The sequence below is a fragment of the Helicoverpa zea genome, chromosome 31, assembly GCF_022581195.2.
Source record: "Helicoverpa zea isolate HzStark_Cry1AcR chromosome 31, ilHelZeax1.1, whole genome shotgun sequence".
In the NCBI taxonomy this organism is placed as follows: Eukaryota; Metazoa; Arthropoda; class Insecta; order Lepidoptera; family Noctuidae; genus Helicoverpa; species Helicoverpa zea.
The window spans coordinates 6,481,322-6,505,317 of NC_061482.1; the positions used below are offsets into that span (position 1 = coordinate 6,481,322).

Below are 23,996 nucleotides of genomic sequence, written 5' to 3' on the forward strand. Positions count from 1 at the left end.
CGAGCTAGAAGAGTGAATAGGTAAACGAGTTAGGAGTACGTCGAGCGGGATCGGCGCAGTGGGGGCCGTGGCGCCGCACGGTCTGCGTCGGCCGCACCGCCGCATTGCCGCGCCGCCGCGCGTCCGGCATTCCCTCGCGCCAGTCCCGCGCGTCGCGACACCGCGCGTCTTCCAGCCTCCGTTACCGATGCCTGTTCACTCGCTCGTCCACCGCCCGTAGAAGCTACTCTGTTCCGCCTAACAGTTCTTCGTTACAGACTTTACCAGTGCGAGCCGCGATATTACAGTGCGACGTAAGAAATATTGAGGTACGAATGAACAACACGTAAGGATTACGTAATATGTTAGAGTGTGGCTAAATTGTGGGCTTTTGGTAAAGTTTGGCATTTTGTTTGAAGGGAGTTAGTGTTTGTAATGAAAACAGAGCCTAGTTGTGAGGAGCGCGCGGGGCTGGTCGCGTGGCTAGTAGTGCGGCGCGAGCACCGCGCATGCGCCGAGTGCGCGTCGATCGCACGTCGCCCGCGCCCACCCCCCCTCAGTTTGTTTACGTTCTTCGCAATACAATTCACTTGAAATGAATGAACTGAACTGAATTGTACCTGGCATCATCATCACCCCTCGAGCCTTTTCCCAACTATGTTGGGGTCGGCTCCCAGTCTAACCGGATTCAGCTGAGTACCAGTGTTTTACAAGGAGCGTCTGCCTATCTGAACTCCTCAACCCAGTTACCCGGGCAACCCGATACCCCTTGGTTAGACTGGCGTCAGGCTTACTGAATTGTACCTGGTATTGAACGCATTTACCAAATGTGCCAAAATTATGCATGATCCGGGATTGCATGAAGAAATATATGATTTATATCATCTTCCAGTCAATCTCAATTAAGTCTTACCTCCCCACTCACGGCCAGTTTCTTCATCAAAAGTTAAAGTTAAAGTAATGTCTAAAGTAAAAGTAACGGTCAAATTCGTTTTTTCAATTGAAAAATTGAATTTGACCGTTACTTTTACTTTAGACATTACTTTGGCTTTAACTTTCTAAAGAGTCATTAACCCCCTTACTTATAAAATCTCTAATCACCTTCTAAGCAACATTTTAACTATAGTTCGGCCATTCAGAGAATGCGTTCCTGACACGTCGCGATTGAACTGACGACGTAACTTTGCAATGGCGTTGCAGTTACGATAAAAATATTTTTGCTGGTTGTTTACCGTTTTAACAATTGAGGAGCATTAAAACAACATTATTATATCAATAATCAATGAATGTAGTTACGTCGTCAGTTCAATCGCGACGTGTCAGGAACGCATTCTCTGAATGGCCGAACTATAATCACTACTAACGGCCAGTTTCTTCATCAAAAGTAAAAGTCAAAGTAATGTCTAAAGTAAAAGTAACGGTCAAATTCAATTTTTCAAGGCTAAAGTGACAGCAAAACTAATAGAAAAATTGAATTTGACCGTTACTTTTACTTTAGACATTACTTTGACTTTTACTTTGGCTTTAACTTTTGATGAAGAAACTGGCTGTTAAAGTCTTAAGTAGTGATTAAATGTTAGTTAAGACATGCTTAAGCAACGTTTATAAGTAAGAATTTTCTTAAACAGCCCTTAAGTATTACTTATATTTAATTCACGTTTATAAGTAAGGCTGTTAATGTCTCTGAGTGGGGAGGTTAGATAGGTTACCATTTTCCTAGCACGTCACTGGCTCGGTCACACTTGATATACGAGTGCAATGTCAAGTGATATTCGAACACTGTTTTACATAACTGATAATTGAGAATGAGGAAATCTAGGCTTGGATGAGGAAATAAAGGAGTACTTCTTGTCCCTATGATTATAGGACTGCTATTCCTTTTCTCTCATGATTAGAGAACTTGACTGATATGTGGATTTTTCAGTAATTAAATGTCCCCGTCGCAAACGCATCGTAAAACCGTATGCCGAAATGACACGGATTACAGAAGTACCAATTATAATATACCTACCTAGCGAAATGCCGTATCCAGTAAGTTCAAAGACGCTACCCGACCTCCGATCAATAGATCGATTTCGTGTTATCTTATTATTTATTTAGTGTTTCATCTAAGTAACTATTCCAGGAATGCCTATTGAGTTTGGTTACGATCTCTTTTACCTAACAAAAGAGACGAGAAAGTGCACAAACTTGGACAAGAACAAAATAGTGTGGTACTGATTTGAGTGAGTGATTTTGGGCTCAGAATAACTGAAGGTTACAATGACCGCTCCATCAATTGTTTTTGGGTTGCAGACTGAATTTGGACATTAGCTTCATAACGTAAATATAATACGTTATGAAGCTACTATAAAAATGAATCCCTATATCCCTTGGTCACGCCACCACATATGAACGGCTAGAGCGATAAACTGAACATTAGGGGGAACGTAGCTTAGACTCGGGAGGACTTAGGATAGTTTTTGTCACCATCCGGCTACGAGAAGCAATTATCTCGGGACCCGAGTGAAACCGCTGGCGGAAGCTAGTGGCTTCATTTAAATTATGCCAAACAATCTCTTAATCGAAAAACAAGGATGGATCGGTTATTGAAATCCTATGTTAATCACTATGCTAAGTGCAGCTGAGTGCCAGCGTAGTATGTAGCGCTACAAACGCTTCGTAGCGCTACGCTTGCTACGCCACGTTTGGTGAGGTTTTCTATAGAGGTTGTCTTTATACGCAATTTCTTTATTATCTTGCTGTATTTAGAGTTCAGAAGTGTGATGATTAATTATTATGTGGTCATGATTTTGGGTTCAGTGACATAAAAACAACGAAAAGTGCATCATTATATGAACGACTTAACAATCATAATAAAATTATTGAACAATGTAGAGAAGTGAAAACAACTTTAACTACTATCAGTTATGTAACAATGTAAACTGTGTAGGTTATGTTTTTAATTTTTTAATGACTAGGAAGATATTGAGGCTAGGCCTGGAGCCACTGGTCAAGTGGAATCATGCCTTGAAACGCAGCTACTGGTATTTTTGTTTTAGAAATTTTCATATTAGTTTCAACGCAGTATATTTCACGTGATAATCCTCTACTCGAATATCTGAGACCCAATTTCACCAACAACATGAATGTTTTCTTAAAAAAATAATATTTTACTATGAATTTAAAGTGCCTACGTAAATGTACCTCCCTGCACCTTATCTCTACACACTCGTGTTGCATTACCGTGTCATCGGGCTGTGAGAGTGAAGGAATGGTGAGTGCAAATGCTTGTGCACTATATATGTCCTGGGTAATCTCCTTAAATGAGAACAGCCACCGTAGCCGATAATCAACTAGGAGGATATTATGTTAACCAAACGCACCCATTTTACATTGTAAGTTCTTTTAAGGCGGTTCAAGAAACACCAGTGTCTGAGCTGCACAGCATGTTCTTAATTCAATATTCATCTCTACTGTCAATACCTTCGGTATCGGTTTCTCTCAATCGATATCCAAAAATACCTTATGCTCAACCCTCTTCTAAACGAGCTCACCAAAACTTTTCAGCCAGTGAAACAGTTTTTTCGAGTATATTTTAAAAATGACTCCAACAGTCTTATTGTATATAGGCAATTATTTGATTCAATAGTTTATTTGATCTATGTATTTGCAGCACGTGCTCATGCATGGGGTTATGCGGATTACTCCCTGTGTATTACTATTGGGCTGCCTCGTTGGTCTAGTAGTCGCAAGCGCGGCTGCTGTGCTCGAGGTCTCGGGTTCGATTCCCGGGTTGGGCCGAAATCGCTTTGTGGGTTTTCTTGAACTTTCACAAACAGCCCGTAGTCTGGAAGTTGGTGATTGATGCGCCCGTGCATCGGAGATCACGTAAATGTCGCTCCTGCGCCTGATCTCTCTCCAGTCGTGTCGGATTACCGTCCCATCGGGTTATGAGAATGAAGGAATAGGGAGTGCACCTGTGTCTGCGCAAATGCTCGTGCACTATAATATGTCCTGAGCAGCTGGCTGATCTCCTTAAATGTAACAGCCACCGTGGCCGAAATCGGCTGTGGACGCCATTATTATTATTACTATTGGGCTTCACTGCAAACTACCGACCACTTACTATACAACCTATACTTTTATATACAACATGTAACTTAATTAACGCACATCCTGAAATTAGTTTGTTCAGAATCGTTTACTGAATCGATTTATATCATTTTTAATATAGGTAATTTTTTATCCCAAAAATAATTAAAACTACGGAAATTATTGTCATATTCACCCTGTACAGTCAAAACAAATTCAAATAGACCGTAACTCAAAGTAATAAGACTTCGTGTATTGTCGGCTTTTTCCGTAGTTTCGTTATGTTGTGTCGAGTCGAGCGGCGCGCGGCGCGATATTTGCGTGCGTAGTAGTATGACCAAAAAGTTCTCCAAGAATTGGTATAAATATTTTAGTAAATAACAATGCATATACATGTTAAATTAAAAATTCAGTTTATGTATTATGATTATAACATAATATTCTAATTGGGGTGTTTGAGGGTGTGCGTTAATTACGTTACATGTTGTAGATACTTTGTGTGCATTATGGTCGTTTTGCCAGCAACACGAGTTCACTTCGCCGCGCGTAGCGTTAATAATGCGTGCGGTCTTGTGTCAATAATGCGTATGCGACATTCTCAGAAATTGGTTCACTTACAACCAAACGTCTAAATATAAACATGTTTTATGAGTAGGTAGAAGTACTGGCCCAAGGTACCCGGCCCCCAGACCTTACTTATTTTCTGACGAACAAAACATATATTAATGTGTATATTGGAAGTACAAAATACCTGCTAGCTTAGACCTGCTAGCGAATTCTCAGGTACCAGGTGCTAATACAAACACTAACATACATGTTTTGTCCTCCAGAAAATAAGTAAGGTTTGGGGGCCCTGGGATCTTGCTGTACACGGCAAATTGAAAACCTTACCAAAAAACGTATTTGAGTCTTATATAGTTCAGTTAAACTAGACGTACAATGTCAAAGACAGCGATCATTTATTTGCAAAAACACGAGTACATAAATGTACGCGAGTACATGTTTTACTATTACCGGTGTACAAATATAAAAGTGGAAAAATACAATCATCATCATCATCAAATGTCATCCCGAAACGTGTTACTGCTCTTCAGAACACGAGCATGTCAGTGAAGTGGCTCAGTTACAACCCGCGCTCGTGAACGATGATCCATTTATTTTGATTGAATCACATTGTGTAGTCACGTTTATAGAGTAACGTGTCCCTATTTTTGTCGGTAATCGTTTCCTACAGCTGACGCTGGGTACTGCACTATAATAGAAGCAGATATAGGTGATAGTGAGCCTAAGTGGACAATTGATGATATGATTGTTTTATTGCCGGTTGGGTATACGCAGAACTAGAGTATGGTAATAGGGCGTGCCGGCCACCAGTCGGCAGTCTCCCCGCGACGTGCGAGTGCGTCGTCCGCCTGCCCGTCGCCTGCGCAGTGCGTTTTCCACTAACCTGAAATATAACACAAGATTGTTTAGTGGGTGACCCCGCCCACGCACCTCGTCCGGCTGCGCTCATTCTGTCCGAACGGTAAACAATTTGACGGCTATTTTATTAAGAGTTTTTCTTTGAATTTTCACGAACGTAAATATTTTGTAAATACATGTTTCTTTTCTTTCAAAAGATGCATTTGAATTATAAAAAGTGCTTGAGGATTCCTTACCACAATGTTGCATGCTATTAATTAAGGGCCTACGTGTATCAGTAATGAAGATGAGATAGAAGCTAAATTGAAACGTCCGTTTAAATCTGGTATGTGAGTTAAACCGGAACATATCAAGAGGCAAGAGAGAACCTAATAGACGTGAGATTAGTTTCTTTCAACTACTTCATGTAGATTTGGTTCACATGGTTTAAACGGTGTTGTGTTGTTTAAACGGTGATATGGTCATTGAAGACTTGTGCTTTTATTTGTCTTTTAAGCTCCAAATCTATACACCTGACATTGCTGTGTACATACCTTTCTCACAATATGACTTAGCCAGCTCAAAGATTTCCACTCCCCTTTTCCTATATACAACATTCGTACGTTAAGGTATGAAATTACCTCGTACGCCTTGACAGAAATTGACATTACTGTACCTGGCTTGCCCATAACGCAGTCACGCCTATTCGGCACGGCTGCTTTCTAGATTTCCCTGTGAGTGATTTATCAAGTTCATATATTATGTACTACAAGTACATATATTATGTACTTGTAGCTTTTCCTATTCAGTGGCTGTATTCGATTAGGTGCCTATGGCTGGGTACCAGTGAGCATCTCTTGACAGGCAGTTTTGTTTATCGAATAAAATTTTAACAGGAAAGATTTGAGTTGATTTGTGATTTTCGTACTAATAGTATAAATTCGCCGTAATAAACGATTATGTTAGGTAGACCACAATAGTTCACTCTGCAACATTTTTATTTCCAACTTCACAAAAATGTTACAGGCAGCTAATTGATGTTTTCATAATAGTTCATATTACATCTAAGAATTGGGTCTCATACAAGCTGTCTACCAAACTAGCTCGACAGACTTGCTTTGCGTTTTTTTTTGTCTCTAAAGTAAATGCCTTGGTTATTGAACATCACAGTCAATTTATGTGCATTATGCATCGTCTCTTCCAATAGCAGAATAATGCTGCAACTGCGAGCTGTGACCTATTTCCTTCACGAAATAAACAACTTGAAGTGCATTGGACGTGCATCTTTATTGTTATGCGCTGTTAAATAATAGTTGAAGCTATTGAATACATTAGGTAGATGGCAACAGCGAGAAGGAATAGCAATAAGGTTTGTTTGTTTGTTGTTATGTTATTTTTACTGGTCTACGAAAGAGTTGTAGAAATAATTGCGGAGGTCTCATAAAAGGACGGGGAAAATTACAAACGATGGTAATGTGAGTGTGACAGTTCTCAATGAAAAAGCAATAAACTATCAGTTGACCACTCCTACCAAGCGCCACGTGTGATCATCATTTTAACTCAATAAGTAGCTTAGGTATGAGTACCTAAGATCTATGAGCGTTAGCTCAAAGTATCTTTCACATAGTATGACCAGAGTTGAGAATATGAGGAAATAAAAAGAGTGATATTATCCTGTTGTCCCCTTCCTTCTGTGAAATTTTGTCTAGTTCTTTTACAGGCGTTATCGCGTTAAGAGTATTACCGCACAAAGTTAAATTTATTCAATGACGATATCACCTTACGGAAAATATAAGACATAAGTACTATAAGTACGTATAAGTATATAGTAATGTTGTATGTAACATGTTGTCGTTATACATTATTTTAGCTTTTTTTTAGAGTGTCAAGAACGGTACACACAATTAAGTAGAGTTAATGTTATTTTTATGTGTAGGTAAATTCCCTTAATGTATATCTTTGTAAGCTCGTGTAAGTAGATGTATATAAGTTAGATTGTTTGTCATGAATCATTTGGTTTACATTATGTAACATATTAAGGAGTCAAATTTAAAGGATATTCTCGTTTTGTGTTGACAGAAGATACCACAATGATGGAAGAGAGCAACAAGTCGGAGACGGTCCACCTTCAGCCCGTCGGGGAGGGCGCCGGGGAGGGTTTCAAGTGAGTACCATGATCTGCCTTTCTTTAAGCTCTTAGAATCCCAGAGAACTCTGAACATCCTTTGTTCCATATGAATACGCAATGTCAGCTACACATTATGAAATGTTTTATCATCATCTCCCGAGTCTTTTTTTATGTAGACTTCGGCTTCCAGTCTAGTCGGATGCAGCTGAGTCCCAGCGTTTTACAAGGAGCGACTGCCTATCTGACCTCAATCCAGTTACCCGGCAACCCTTTGGTTAGACTGGTGTCAGACTTACTGGCTTCTGTACCCGTAGTATTTTAAAATGTTTAGACAATTAGAAAATTGTGTCTGGAAATGCCGTATTAAATACTTATTTGTTGTTTTTGTACTGCAGGGATTCCGCATCAGAATACTACGACCCGCACGAGCATCGGCAGTTGCCCAAGCCTACCAAGTAAGTACAGAAGCCGTCACGCTGACATTCAGTGTGCTCCTTAGACTTATCTTATTAATGTCGCTAAGATTTATTGCAATTTAACCCCCGCACTCAGAGACATTTAATGACTACTTTAGTCACTCCTTAGTGACAGATTGTCAAAGAAATCCCTCACTAAGTAATGACTTAAGTCTTAAGTAACCATCAAATGTCTCTGAGTGCGGGGCCGAGTCCTTAACTTGACATGTAGTCTTCAAAAGAAAGCTAGCGTATATTGAGGTGACGTTCATATCTTTGCAGCAATTGGGAGACTTTGGTGCACTTGCTGAAGTGCAGCCTGGGCACTGGCATCCTAGCGATGCCGCAAGCCTTCGCCCGCGCCGGCCTCGTCACCGGGATCCTGGCCACCATCATCGTCGGCGCCCTCGTCACGCACTGCCTACACGTGTTGGTGAGCACTGCTCAACTGTGAATAGATCAGCTCTTCAAGCTCATCATCTCCCGCGCCTTTTCCCAACTAAGTTAAGTAAGCAGACCCTGCTTCCAGTCTCACCGGATGCGGCCAGTACCAGAGTTTTACAAGTAGCGACTGCCTATCTGACCACCCAATTACCCGGGCAACCCGGTAGCGCATGGTTAGACTGGCGTCACCCGTAACGACTTCCAAGGATGTTCAATGGCAGCCAGGACCCAACCCACGATACCTCTCGGTCAGAGTGGTGTCAGACTTATTGGCTTCTGATAACCCGTAATTACTTCAATCTATGAACGACTTAGTTCTAGGTCTCTTCGGAACCGTCTGTGGTAGCAACGTTTTTCTTTGCAAGAAGTTGCCATCTGCATATCTTAGTCGGCAATGACTGCGACATACACCTCGGATATTAGAGCATTCCTCTGTGGAGCCGCTCACCAGGTATCTTGTTTGTCAGGTGCGGTCTCAGTACGCGGCATGCAAGCGGCTGCGGGTGCCGCTGCTCACGTACCCCCAGTCCATGTCGGCGGCGCTCGAGGCAGGCCCTCCGCCCTTACGTCGCTTCGCCGGGTCGCTGGCTACCACCGTCGACGTCTTCCTGGTTGTCTACCAGCTCGGGATATGCTGCGTCTACATCGTCTTCATCGCTGATAATATCAAAAAGGTGAGGTTTTTTTAGTTGCGACAATTTTGTTTTCATTTCTCTCATCTTATTGAAGAACTTTTACTAGACATTCTCATTCTGATTCAACAGTGTGTTATTAACGGAAGTAATAAACATTTTGAAGAACCAATGTATTTATTCAAGGCTATAGGAAGACATAATTTCCCATTATCTACGCCTGTTACCTTGAATTGGTTGCATCTCAATTTTACACGGTTTTTGAGTGTATCAGAAGTGGCGCGGTGCGACCACGCGGCAATGGCCGGCAAGGTGCGCGCGCGTGGGATCGCGGCCGATACAATTGAGTTAAGTGGGGCGGCGTCGTGGCCACTTCCTTACGTCAATATTCATCAAGGAACGATTCCGCCGCACATAGTTTCATGACGCAACCGGTTACATTTAATAGCGTTTAATGGCTCAGGAATTCCACCTTTCACCTATGTAAGCCGTGATTGTTTGTAGATGGTGGATCCTTACTACACGATGGCCGTGGAGATCCACATGCTGATCATCTTGGTGCCGCTGATCGCGTTCAACTTGATCCCGAGCCTGAAGCTGCTGGCGCCGTTCTCGGCGGTGGCCAACGTGCTGACGTTCGTGGGGCTGGGCATCGTGGTCTACTACCTGCTCACCAACAAGAAGTCCGACGCTCCACTGGACCTGTGGGGCTCTCCATCCACCTTCCCGCTGTTCTTCGGCACCATACTGTTTGCACTGACTGCTGTGGGAGTGGTGAGTAATTTCATGCGTTCTTTTAACTTTAATATTTATTGCCAAGCGATTTTATCGAAGTATATCTAATAAATTCATTTTAATAATGAAATCGTCATGACATGATTTGATGAAACTCCGATGACTTGTCATGGTATACGTAGTAAATGCGACAATTGAGTGCATTGGCATGTAATTTATTGCGACTTCGATGACACAGATGTTGCGTTGCGAATGTAATCGGTTCCGATACCTATCTTGTCTTAATAATAGCTTTAAAAAAGTTAATTCACCTATAATTTTATTTTGCCCGATTTAGGGCACGTCAATCGTAATTGTAACTTATCGATATTATAACCCCTAAAAAAGCCAAATCATAAGTTTTTCTTTCCTTTTTTTGGCGCCTCTTTATTCCTGAAGGTTGGTCAGCGTTTTTGTATCTCCCTACCCGGCTTTATGCTAATGTGTGTTATAAAACTCATTTGTTTCTTCTTCTCTATGAGCGAGACTCCGTGTAGCCTGGGCTAAGCTGCTTAGCGTTGCATAGAATAGCGTCTTTATTGTGTGTGTTTATGTTACCACATATATGTTCGTGAATGTTAGTTAACCTTTATGTAAGCCCTTTACTCCTGAAAACCTCCTATTTTTAACAATAATGTAATAAAATTTTGGAATCTTAATTTGACCAACTTCCCGATCTTCAATTAGGATGAAATGTTCTACACGCTCTGAGTTCTGATAACTATACATGTAATTTCTTTAGTTTTTTAAACTTTTAATTTGTGTATACACAGAAGCTGTTGGTGTTGCTTTATTAATAAATAAATATTTGCCGCAGGTGATCGCGCTGGAGAACAACATGGCGACTCCCAAAGCGTTCGGCGCACCATGTGGCGTGCTTAACAGCGGGATGGTGATTATCGTCCTGCTTTACGTGGCGGTGGGCGCGCTGGGATACGTGTTCTGCGTGTCTGACTGCAGCGACTCCGTCACTCTTGACCTGCCGCAAGGACCGTGAGTATTCATTTGTTTATACATTAGTCGAGGTTACAACAGCGGGATGGTGATCATCGTCCTTCTGTACGTGGCAGTGGGAGCGCTGGGATACGTGTTCTGCGTATCTGACTGCAGCGACTCCGTCACTCTTGACCTGCCGCAAGGACCGTGAGTATTCATTTGTTTATGTATTAGTTGAGGTTACAACAGCGGGATGGTGATCATCGTCCTTCTGTACGTGGCAGTGGGAGCGCTGGGATACGTGTTCTGCGTATCTGACTGCAGCGACTCCGTCACTCTTGACCTGCCGCAAGGACCGTTAGTATTCATTTGTTTATGAGGTTCTATGGCCAGTTTTGCCCGCGCCGTGTTGTGTGCCGTGTGTGGCGTTCTGTGTGTTTGACTGCAGCGACTCAATCACGTTGGATCTAACGCAAGGACCGTTAGTATCCTTTTGTTTATCTTCAAAGTTACCGATATAGTTTCTGATAGCCTTATCTGGCAGATAAACTATAAGTTTTGGGTTCTCAAGTCTCGGATAGGAAATTCTGGCAGAAATAATAATTCATTTGTTTATTTAACAGTCAAAGTTGGCCAGGTTTACTGGTTACTGATAAAGTCTGATAGACTATCAAGAACTTGTATGACAGATACACTGTCACTTTTGGTGTCGGATACGTCTCAGATAGAAAAATTGGGCAGGAATTATAAGCAATCTCTATCTGTAAGATAGCATTAAGTAGGTATAACACAATTAACTGACGCTTTTGGTATCCAGTGAAACCGGGCCACATTGTTTCTCTAAGGGTGAGTAGCACCATTTAAAATCATCATAAAATATTTAAACGTTTATTATCATAAATGATAAGATCGCGCCCGACATAAACTAAAGTAATATTATGAATTTACCATTTTACCTCGCGACATTCACCTTAATTAGAATGGCCGCTGGTCAATTGCACTAATTAAGGACACGACTGTCTGAATGACTGACCAATATTCTTAGCATTAGGTCAAGATATTTTCCATTTTTATCGACATAAATATCACAATATAGGTACGTACTATAGGTATCGTAATGATAATGATGTTGCGGTCCTCCTAGCCGATAATCTGCCACGGCGGCTCTTCTCATATATGGAGATCAGCCAGATGTACAGCAGAACATATCATAGTGCACAAGCATTTCTGAAGACAGGGCCACTATTGAGAGACCTATATGAGGGATCAGGCGTATGACCGACATTTACCTACTTGCTCTCCGATGGTATCATATATACGTATAGGGTCTTTAACTTTTTACGCGAGAAAAAGCTAGTTTATGCTCGACCCTAATGGACACTAAAAATAAAAATTTAAGACAAAAATTGTATCCTCCCACAATTCTACAATTTATTTTATGATACAAGACACAAATGCATTTGCAACGAACACGTACGACAAATTATTACACACGCACAGATTCATGCCTTCACTTTGTTACGCCGTATGAATGACACACATCAACCTAATTTAAAATACATTAATTTGTATCACAGCTGTTAACTACACTTCAAGGCGATTCGGAACTGTAGGCATAGTTTGTAAATGCCCCGCTGAACATTCATTGAATGATCATTGACAAATTGGGTTTGGTATTTTTTATTTGAGCTTCAATGAATCAGTATTGACGTTGACAACTTTTATCGTTTATTGTATGATTGTCATTACTTGGAGTAATTCATAGAAAGTTTAAGTTGACTCCATCGCGACTGTGCTATGGATTTCCTGTTGCATTAGCTTTTATGAAATGCTATCCTGTTAAACCATGTGTCTGGATTGGAGTGTCTGGATTCAATCCAGCTTGAACCATTCACCGTTTTCTCTAAGCCTTTACTCCGCTTCGAACCGCTACGGAATCTGCTTATCGCCGCCGGTATTAGGGCATGCAATTTCGGTAAAACAAAAATTACCGGTAAAAATTCGGTAATAAAAATATTTTTACCGGTAAACCGGTAAAACGGTAATTTTTGTAATTTTTTTAAAATGTGATATTATAACAATAAGATTGGGTAGTTTTAAAGCAAAAACTAAATAATTATGCAAAGTATAAGGTGGTAAACGTTTTTTGTGTCGTGGGCCGTAACAAAAAACATGTCATTACCATCCGTACGCGATGTCGCCGACAAAATGCAAGAGAAACGGCTGCGATGGTACGGACATGTAAAAAGGAGTGACACCTGAGGACATCGGCAGTGTGAATGTGATACTCAATCTCAATATACCCGGTCAAAGGCGCAAAAGCAGGCCGAAACCGTGGTGGTTGTGTGTCGTAATGAATGACATGAAAATCTGCGAACTCGAAGAGGAAGATGTCTATTCAGGAGGATAGAGCGAAGTGGTAGAAGGAAGATACGGAAAGCCGATCCCGTCACAAGACGGGATAAACGCTAAGAATTACCGTAAAAAATATATTTTTCATTGAAGGGAAAGCCCTTTTTTATGGTAAATCATCAAATGACAGACTCTTTCTGTCTAAAGCCCATGTTTTTTAGTAAGTGTTTTATGGACCAGGGTAGCGGTAATTCTTTCGAACAATCCCGCGGCCCCGGCAGGCCTTGGCCCTGCTGGGCCCCACTGGGTTTGCTGACATCTCCCTGAGGATCCCGTGGAACAACGCGCGCCACTGACACGGGTCTGTTGTCTATGCAGACGGTGGAACGATGAGCCACCCGAACTCAGCGCCCACAGACCGACGCCTACGGTGGCCGGGAGTCGTCTCTCGACCCTGGGCGCCCGTGGTGTCTTCCTGGTCCACTACAGCGGCTGGGATGAGAGGTGCTACTCGCAGTCGCTCCGCCGTCTCCTTCTCGAGCATGACTGCTTCGCAGAAGGGGCGACGGCTTCCCATTCCCTCTAGCTCCGGACCATGGCTTGAACCAGGGAAGGACGCGAAAGGTCGCCGCTGCCTATTGCCTCGACGATAATACGGCGGTACCCTTCCCAGGCAGTGCACACCTGGACTGTGTGCTCCACCGTGTCCTCAGAGCTGTCCGCATGGTGGTGAAGTAAAAGCCCTTGCTCAGTAAGGTCATAGAGTAGGTAAAATAAGCATTAGCTACATTTGTACCTAGTATGAGCTGACAGCTATGAGGAAAAAAAAACAGAATAACCGAATGAATACAATTTGTTTAGATTTTTAAGATGAGGAAGAAGATTTGTATCTAACCTAGAGATAGTTAAGGACACACAAGTTTACTTTTCTAAAAAACAGCAACTTTAACACTCTTACAATACGTAATGTATGCAACATTACATTATATTCAGCTACATAACAAAGATTTGACGTTAAATGAACAATTGCTATATTTTATCAGAAAAACGTAAAAACCGGTAAATTACCGGTTTCATATTATTTTTACCGGTAATTTAAAACTCGCAAAAATGGGCGATTTACCGGTTAACCGGTATTGCATGCCCTAGCCGGTATCCGGGGCGCACTGATCTTTTACGGCTTTTCCCAATATAGGTACAATCTATCCGTTAATTGGCTCAATAGAAATAGAATTTTGATATTAGCCCCATACAAGTAATACCATATTTCCATCTCTAGATTTTTTACTGGCTTGATCTAATATTCTGCACGGTCATTAATCGTCTTATGATTTTATGATGATGAATAATGAATAATAAATCAATGTACTAATAATCGTGTCAATAAACTTTGTATTTCTGAAGTTAGCCATCGGATTCCTTGCTCATTCGTTGGGACTGATTTAGACAAGAAGCTTTTGTTATCCGCAGCCAGCTGCTGCTATTGACTTAACAATAGTAAAAAATATGATAACAAAACTCTATCAACTGTGCATGCGGGTGGCGTAAACTTCAGAAATGCGAAGTTAGTTGGCGAGAACTACATACATCTTTTTGATTGACATAGTGTAGTAAAGAACACCTGATACTATAAACAACAGAACCTATAATATGTTTATCTGTGTGGTTAGTGCCATGTACCGAGTGGGCAGTCGGCCGCAATGACGCGTAGGAAACCGCATATGCGACAATGCTCAATGAACCAGCATGGTCATCTGATCATCCATTAACCACTTACAACAATAACCATACTGTGTAGGAATCTGTACTGTTTATAAATAAATAAGAAATTAACATTGTTTGAGGAGGCAGAAGAAAACCCTTGTATAGTAAGTTCAACTCAGTCTTGCGCGCGGCCTTATGTGTGGGTAACCCTTGTACATACACAGTGACTTTGTGTGCGTGACAAGAGGTACAGTCGGGTACAAATACAGTTATTTAGGGGTTACGGCTGTTTAAAGAAAAACAGTTATTACGTAATTTAATGTTTATTTATTTATAATGATTCTGAATCGCTACTTGAAAAATCAAATGATGAATTTTCGGATTCGTTACTCTCACCGAGGTAAATTATAAATTTTGACTCCATGTCAAAATGTCTATAGTATTTTTCTTTTTTCTTTTGTACATGTCGACAAGTATTACCCAACATCCCTTCATCAATATGACTTAAACGTTCATTTATGAGTTTCATTATTTCCGTCTTATTTTGGTCGACATTATGCGAAGCAATATTATTTTTTAAAATTCCCCACACATTTTGTTTACATTATTATACTAGATTATACGTCTTTTTACATTCTTAGTCCACACTTTTATTTATTGTCCGCGTACCCCGAGATCTAGAAAATATGTAAGGAGTATTTAATTCATCTTAGATATTTCACCTCATTTATTTCTTAGATACTGTCAACGTCAATTTGAAAAAACTTATGAGAAAATAATGAAAAACTGTAAAATGTAATAATAAAAAGCTTTGAATGTTGTTTCATTTTTTGAAACGCTACCTGACTCCTTAAACATTTTCTCCGTGAAGAACTAGACATTTTCGTAAACGACTGTACCCATAACAAAAAGCGATAAGAACACGTCATGCTCGGACGAAGTCACTGTCACACGAATGAAAGTTGTATATTTACAAGCCGACGCACACATAGGGCGCGCAAATCTGAGTTGAACTATCTATACCCAGCTGAGTTCGATTCTAGTCTAACTGTGTAGTAATAGACGTCAGTGCTTGACAACAACTGCTTTATTCATATAAAAACTCATTACACAACAACTCCCCTTTTAAGAACATAACACACATACACTTCCCCCCTTAAAATAACATAAATCTTTAAATAACATAAATCTTAAAATTCTCAGGGAACAAAAACCTAACACAATTAATTGAAAGAAAATTAAAATGAAACAAGACTCTAAAATAAAGATTCAATACTAGTAAATAGTTTAGCTTTTGCCCTAGTCAATGGACCAGGCGGGATTCCGCTCGAGGTTACTGAAGGACCTGCTGCATCTTTCTCATTAGGTTGAATACCTCTTTCCTGATCAGAGGAAGCAGGTGCCACATCGATTGCCACCGGGATTGGCTCACATTTTATCAAATGTCGTCGGTTGCGCCTTACTTTATTGCCACAGCTTGTCTCAACAAAATAAGAACGAGGAAATCCCGCTTGCCCTATAACTTTACATCTTGTTCTTTTATTTTTCCCATTTAAACAAATAGCTTCGTCTCCACATTTTAGTTCCGGAAGAACTTTAGTGTTTCTATCGAACCACCTTTTAGAAATAATTTGCTTCTGCAACATTGTTTCATGTTCCTCAACTACTTTTGGTTTTAACATATTAACACTAACTGGTAACTTACATCTTAACTGACGGCTCATTAGTAACTGTGATGGGGAACTAAGACCATCTCTTGGAGTATTCCTATAATTAAGTAAGGCCAGCTGAAAGTCACTGTTATATTGACGACCTCTGTGGCGCAAAGGTCACCAAGCCGGACTGCCGAACCTGAGGTCCCGGGTTCGATTCCCGGTTCGGTCGATATTTGTGTGATGAGCATGCTTGTTGGCCGTGGTCTGGGTGTTACTATATGTATTTATAAATATGTATATATGTAGCTATATGTAGTTTATCAGTTGTGTTAGCACCCATAACACAAGTTAATAAATAACTTACCATGGGGCTAACCGACCGTGTGTGAAAAGGTGTCGCGACATTATTATCGCGACATTATTATCTCTTAAACATTTAATCAGCATTGACTTGACAGTCTGAACTGCGCGCTCACTTTTCCCATTTGATTGGGGATAGTTAGGAGATGATGTTATGTGAGTAAACCCCCACTCCCCTGCAAATCGTCTAAACTCGCGACTGCAGTACTGTGTGCCATTATCTGTGACAAGTAGTTCAGGAATGCCATGCCTCGCAAATATTTGCTTAATTTCTTTTATAATGCTTGCCGACGTTATATTCGGTAACTCACAAACTTCCACATAGCTAGAATAATAATCCACAATCAAAAGAAAATACTTTCTCTTCCATTCAAAAATATCAGATGCAACTTTATTCCACGGAATCGATGGAATCTCCACAGGTAATAATGGTTCCTTGGCAGGCGAATTTAAACATTCCTGGCATATAGAACAACGTTTAACAAATAACTCAATGTCACGAGAAATGTTTGGCCAAAATATTGCTTGGCGCGCTCGGCGCTTACAGCGGTCTATACCCTGGTGGCCCTCATGAACGACCCGTAACATTTCACCCCGTAAAGAAGCTGGTATTAAAATTATATCGTTTTTAAACACCACACCATCAACTTCATACAATTCATCTTTCATAGACCAAAAGGGCTTAACAACATCCTCTACTTTACATTTGTGCTCCGGCCAACCCGAGTTAATGCACTTGATAAGCTCGCTTATTTCTCTATCATCGCGAGATGCCTTTTTTATTTCACATAGTTTATTGCATGAAATAGGAATGTTATTAACAATCATCGCTACCTGATACATTATATTTTTACTCAATATATTATCCTCATATAAATCAGGCAACGGTGCACGCGACAGTGTATCGGGAATAAACATGTACTTTCCCGGTTTATAGCTCACAATTAAATCATACCCTTGTATTCTTAACATCATTCTTTGTAAGCGTGCTGGAACGGACATCAACGGCTTTTTAAAAATACTCTCCAATGGCTTATGATCGGATTCAACAACAACACGTTTCTTCCCAAAAATATATTGATGGAACCTCTCACATGCAAACACAATGGCAAGGAGCTCCTTCTCAACCTGCGCGTACCGGCGCTGCGTGTCGGTGAGCGTGCGTGACGCGAACTCGACGGGGCGGCCCGCCTGCATGAGCACTGCGCCCAGCGCGTGCGCGCTCGCGTCCACCGACACCAGCACCGGCGCGCTCACGTCGTACAGCGCCAGCACCGGCGCGCTGCTCACCGCTCGACACAAACTCTGAAATGCACTGCGCTCAGCGCACTCCCACAACCACTCCGTGTCTTTACGAAGGAGGTTAGTTAGTGGTAATGCCAATTCAGAATATTTTGGTATAAACTTAGACAAGTAATTGACGGCACCCAAAAACCGTTCTAAACTTTTTCTGTCCGTAGGCTCTGGCATTTCCGTTATAGCCTTTACTTTATTGGAATCCGGCCTCATGCCGTTCCGATCAAATATATGCCCTAAATATGTTACCTCCCGAACTCCTATCTTACACTTAGCTTTATTAAATTTTAAATTTATCTCACGAGCCCTATTTAATAAAGCATCAAGTCTTCTGTCGTGCTCCTCTTTATCTTTTCCCCAGACTATAATATCATCAATAAAACTGTCAACGCCCTCCAAATCTTCTAGAAGCTGGCGTATCTTACCATGAAACACTTCCGAAGCGCAATTTATTCCGAATGGTAAGCGTAAGAACTGGTACCTCCCGAATGGGCTGATAAACGTGCATAAGTCAGCACTCTCCTGATCAAGCTGCACCGCCCAGAAACCGGAGTTAGCGTCCAGCACGGAGAAGTGCGTGGCGCCGTGCAGGCGTGCCGCCAGCTCGGTCACGGTGGGCAGCTGAAAGTGTGCGCGCCGAACTGCGCGATTCAGCTCCCGCGGGTCTAGACAAACACGAATGGTATTATTTTTCTTAGCGACTATGACCAAAGGATGCACCCAGTCAGTTGGATGTGTGACCTTTCTGATCACCCCATATCTTTCCATTCGCTTGAGCTCTTCCGCCAACTGGTCCCGTAAACTCAGTGGTATTTTCCTCGCTGCTGAGATAACAGGCCGTACTGACTTATCTATCACAATGTGATATTTACCAGGCAAACATCCTATACCATCGAACAAGTCATCATATTGAGACAAATTTAATGAATGAATCCGCTTAATCAAATTCAATTGTATGCACGATATCCGTCCCAACACACTCTGACATTTCATATCGGCTATAGCAAATTTCAGTTCATATTGTTTACCTTTATAAACACAAGCTATATAGCACGTTCCCTTTACCGGTATTACATCGCCACTGTAAGATTGTAACTTTATAACTTTATTACATTTCAAAATGCTAACATCTAAACCTAATTCTAAAAATCTCTCAAATGACATAACATTTATGTCGGCACCAGTGTCAAGTTTGAACTTCTCGGTACCACTGCCACACGATAATATTTCAAACCACGCACCTAGTCGTTTGTTTCCCTCAATCATGGAAATAAAAAATGAATCACCATCATCCGACTCTGACTCACTTCGGTGTTTAATGTCGCATACGCGCGCTGTACCACCACCTTTATAAAACGCATTCGCTTTGCACACCTTCGCAAAGTGACCACGATTTCCACACACGAAACACGTGCATTGATTCGCTGGACAATTTCCAGCCTGACAGCGCGGTGACAGGCCCCCGCAGCGAGCACATAGATGCGGGCTGGGCGCTGCGCCCCTGCGCGCGCCTCGCCGGCCGCCACCGGCACTCCCGCGACCTCGTCGCCGCTGCGCGCCAACCACGTCCACCTGCGCCACTCCCGAACTCGTGCCAACAGCATCCATCTGCTGCTCGGATTCCCTGGATATTTCCTCGGCTTGGCATAGTTTTACAGCTTTGTCGAGATTCAGATCCTCACATCTCAACAGCCGATCTCTCACCCTTAAACTTCGAATGCCACACACAATTCTATCTTTGATCAATTCGTCCTCAAGCTCTTTGAAGTTACAATTTTTCGAAAGGAGGCGTAACGCAGTAACATACTGTTGGATTGATTCGCCTTCCTCTTGGTTCCGAGTGAAAAATTTGTATCGAATTAGTGTAATATTTAATTTAGAAACAAAAAAACTATCGAACTTCTCAAGTAAAATTCTGATATCATCTCGATCCTCCTCCTTATCGAACGTAAATGTTTGGTATATGTCAAAACCTTCCGGACCAATTAAATTTACCAGTAGACTCGCCTGAACCCCAGCAGTCTCTGTATAGGCACCCGAAGCTTTCAGGAACAGCGTGAGTTGTTGTCGCCACCGTTTCCACGCCTCTGCGCGGCTTGCAGGACCGCCGTCCAAACTCAACTCGGATGGTGGGCGAGCGTGTTCCATTATTTTTGTCGATAAAATTGCACCAAAATACGTATTTTATAATAAATTTTGAAAAAATTTTCATCACCGCTGTCACCATGTAGTAATAGACGTCAGTGCTTGACAACAACTGCTTTATTCATATAAAAACTCATTACACAACAAACTGGATGCAGCTGTCCCCTATAACTATGTCAGTTGGGAAAATTCTGGGCACGAATGAAAGTGAGGTTGTTCGTGACGCTGTCGCGGTAGAACGGCTGAGCCGATAAAGATGAATTTTTATGAAGATAGTGGCAGCCTGAAAAAGTTGCCTTATATATCCAAGTGCCTGACGAAGTTACTTCGACACGGACTTTTAACAGCGGCAAACTCCCAGTTTACCGCAATAGCGTAGTTTTTTAAATCAAAACATACATTCTTATCTCATGAAATTACAGGACATCCTACCATTATTCAATATTATAAACGACTAAGCTTTGTCTTCCTGTAAATCATAGAAATTATGATAGCGACCGATGTTCGCTAAGTATTTCTTACTATAAGATCCAGCAAGTGTCTGTCATTTTCTCAATAGGGTATTTTAGTCTAGATGAGAAAAAATTAAAAGTGTATTACAATGATTGTTTAGAGGAAAAGCAATCGGGAAATGTTAGTTTCACTTCGTAAGGTACATAAATATATTTTTTATTGCAGTTTAAAGTTTTTAGGTTTTTTTATCTGTCTTTGAACACTACGAAATGTCGCCGCCATGCTAATGACGTCATTACGGTAGTAAACAAAAGTGTATAACCTCTAAATATTATCCACATTTCCCAAAGTATTGATTCTTGAAGTAGTTAACCTATCATTAAAGAGTATATTTCATTAGATAGGTAATGTTAATACAGTTACTTACATCAAAGTGATCTTCACAAAAGTATAAACGAGATTTATCTGATAACAGTCCGGGATCTCGTCTCGCAACTTTTAACCAAGTGTTTCTCATATTTATATCCACTGGTACTTGAATCCATAATTTGTCTGGTGTTTTTACACTAGTGTTCTCACATTCAGAAACAACACACCAACGATACGGAGCATAATTACTCATTATTAAAATTTTCAATACATATCAAAATATGTATTACTGACAGCTGTAGTTTGTTTACTAACGTAATGACGTCATGACCAAAAAACAATCATGGCGTCCGTTGTGTGCCGCGTTTTCGCGAAATACGCGCGAAATTTGAAATTATGATAAAACAATTAATTTATATTCGTACATAACGTGAGAAAAAAAAATATTTTTAGTTTTTTAGAGATATATTAAGACTAAAGAATTTATTTAAGATATATTTCAAAAATGCATATAATACCCTATTATATCAGAGTCGCCAACTCCAGTCTGTCAGTCAGTAGGTGGGATGGAGTTCAACTACGAATGTGAATGAATACCGATACCGATTTATTTTAGTATTAAATTAAAGAATACTATGATGTGCATGCATTAGTAGTTTTATCTTGTAGTTTGTATACTTATTGAAGTTTTTAAATCTCATAACATCAATGTTAGTATTGTTACAGAAAAAAAAATCTTGTAGGCGTTTTTTCATCAGGTTTTGCTTGACATATTTTGTTAATATTTTTATTTACATATTTTATTATTTACGAAATCTGTCAAAACCTTAGACATATTCATCAGATAAAAGTTATCTGACGATTGAAAAATTGGCCCTAATTTTTTTTTGTACATGTGTGTTTTGTATATTGCAGACTGGCAACCAGCGTGATAGCAATGTTCGCGATCGCCATCTTCATCAGCTACGGTCTTCACTGCTACGTGCCCGTCGAGGTGGTGTGGCGCGGGTACCTGCTGCCGCGGCTGCAGCGCTCCGGCACGCCGCCCGCACGTCTGCGCGTCGCGGAGTACGCGCTCCGAGTGGCGCTGTGTCTGCTTACCTGTGAGTTGTTTAGTAGCACCTTCTTGGGGATATGTTGCCCTAGTGCAAGTTGGTCATGATGCCTTTAGAAGACATTAGGCTAGAGACATTATTAGCCAACTGGGCAGGACATACCTTGCTCTCTCTATTCCTTCACTCTCATAGCATGATGGGATGGTAATCCGACATGACAGGAGAGAGATCGTGCTATGAGGGTGAGAGAGTAGAGAGAGGACCTGTGTCTGCGTAAATGCTTATGCATTATAATAATGTCATGTGTAGCTGACTGACCTCCTAATATGAAAACAGCCACCGTGGCTGACAACCGGCTAGAGCTTCTTGCGTGCATGTTTCTCTATTAGTTACATTGTAAAGGATTAGGTATTATGACGCGTTTGAGATACTTAAGTTTTTCCTGTTGGGACATATTGTTTGCTGTATTTTAATAATTTACATACTTACGCCTACACACACTCGTCGAGATCGGAACTACTGAATTGTTCTTAAGAATAGCCGTGGCCCTTGAACAAGAAGGGTTCCAACAGAAACGTATACATCCTGCGTTTGATGGTTGGACCAAATGTTTGTCATACCTAAGTTGTTTTTATGATTTTATATATTGTGAACAGTGCAGTGAGAGAGTGTTGTGGTTGCAGTCGTGCTGGCGGTGGCGGTGCCGCGGCTGGGGCTGTTCATCTCCCTGTTCGGCGCGCTGTGCCTGTCGGCGCTGGGCATCTGCTTCCCCGCGCTCATGGAGATGTGCGTCTCCTTCCCCGACAAGTTCGGGCCCGGCCGCGTGCGACTGCTCAAGGACGTACTACTATTCATCGTGGGCGTGGTGGGCCTGGTCGCCGGCACGTATACGGCACTTGTGAGCATCGTGCGCTCCTTCATGCCGCCCGACACCGAGCCCCTGCACGCCTAGTGCGGCCCTGGCGAGACCTCCTCGCTTCACCTCGCGCGCTTCGCCACCCACCATCCGTGCTGATAACATCGGTGTTTCTGCTAGTCCGCTGGGCGCGTTACTCGACCAAGCACTTCGCTAGTCCACCGGCTACGTAGCCAGCACCATACAAGTAGTGTTCTTGAGTACGATAGATACGGTGATAGCTGATCTCGCACAGCTGCCGTTTTGTTTCGCATTAGTGCAGTGTAATGCCGTCGGCAGTTTGCCGGCTCACTACGAGTCATCTCTGATTGCCAAGTTAAGTTTGAAATGATATTATATTTTGATCTTTATATTGTTTCAAAATTTTATTAATATACCTACTGTTATTGTTTTCTATACCCACTGTACCTGCGTTTATTATTTTGTAATTTTAAATAAACGTTTGTTACGATTTAATTGGTGTTTGATTTTAGATTCTATAAAATGTCCTTAGTTTGTTGTCATTGATCATGTATATAGGTATTAAAGAATGATATTTATTCAAATATTTACATAATATTTACATTAATTTTAAAAATTAAAAATAAACTTATATATACAACTTAAAACTAATACATAGCATCAAAAAATTGCTCCTCATCGCTGTCACCGGGTAATGTACCCAGAAGGCTGGCAGCATTGCCACGTACGTATTGGTATTAAAGATAAACTACACATAACTAGCTATCCTAGTAATCTGTGGATTACGTGTTGAGTAGTATACTTGTTACTTTTATTATAAGATCTATATTGTGTGCCTACTGTGTGATATACCGCTGTTTGTAATTCTTATCAAATAAAATAACATCTGACGTCAGCGCCGCGTAGC

At 41.2% G+C, this 23,996-nt stretch overlaps 2 protein-coding genes across 3 annotated transcripts; one reads left to right on the top strand and one right to left on the bottom strand.

Moving 5' to 3' along the window:
* The first annotated feature begins 290 nt into the window (after nt 1–290).
* Nucleotides 291–23,584, top strand: LOC124645325 (proton-coupled amino acid transporter-like protein CG1139). Of its 2 annotated transcripts, none has more exons than XM_047185125.1 (9): nt 291–308; nt 7,534–7,618; nt 7,978–8,037; nt 8,320–8,470; nt 8,949–9,155; nt 9,618–9,887; nt 10,705–10,880; nt 22,073–22,260; nt 22,896–23,584. In XM_047185125.1, the coding sequence occupies exons 2-9, from the start codon at nt 7,545–7,547 to the stop codon at nt 23,162–23,164; spliced, it is 1,395 nt and encodes a 464-aa protein (XP_047041081.1). In that variant the 5' UTR covers nt 291–308; nt 7,534–7,544; the 3' UTR covers nt 23,165–23,584. The 2 variants fall into 2 exon arrangements, with proteins under 2 accessions (XP_047041081.1, XP_047041080.1); XM_047185124.1 differs by lacking the exon at nt 291–308 and adding an exon at nt 5,363–5,578.
* On the bottom strand, nt 15,972–20,435 carry LOC124645324 (uncharacterized protein K02A2.6-like). Its single transcript, XM_047185123.1, has 2 exons — nt 16,960–20,435; nt 15,972–16,683 (listed from the first exon to the last, which is right to left on the bottom strand). The coding sequence occupies exons 1-2, from the start codon at nt 20,336–20,338 to the stop codon at nt 16,136–16,138; spliced, it is 3,927 nt and encodes a 1,308-aa protein (XP_047041079.1). The 5' UTR covers nt 20,339–20,435; the 3' UTR covers nt 15,972–16,135.
* Nucleotides 23,585–23,996: the final 412 nt, after the last annotated feature.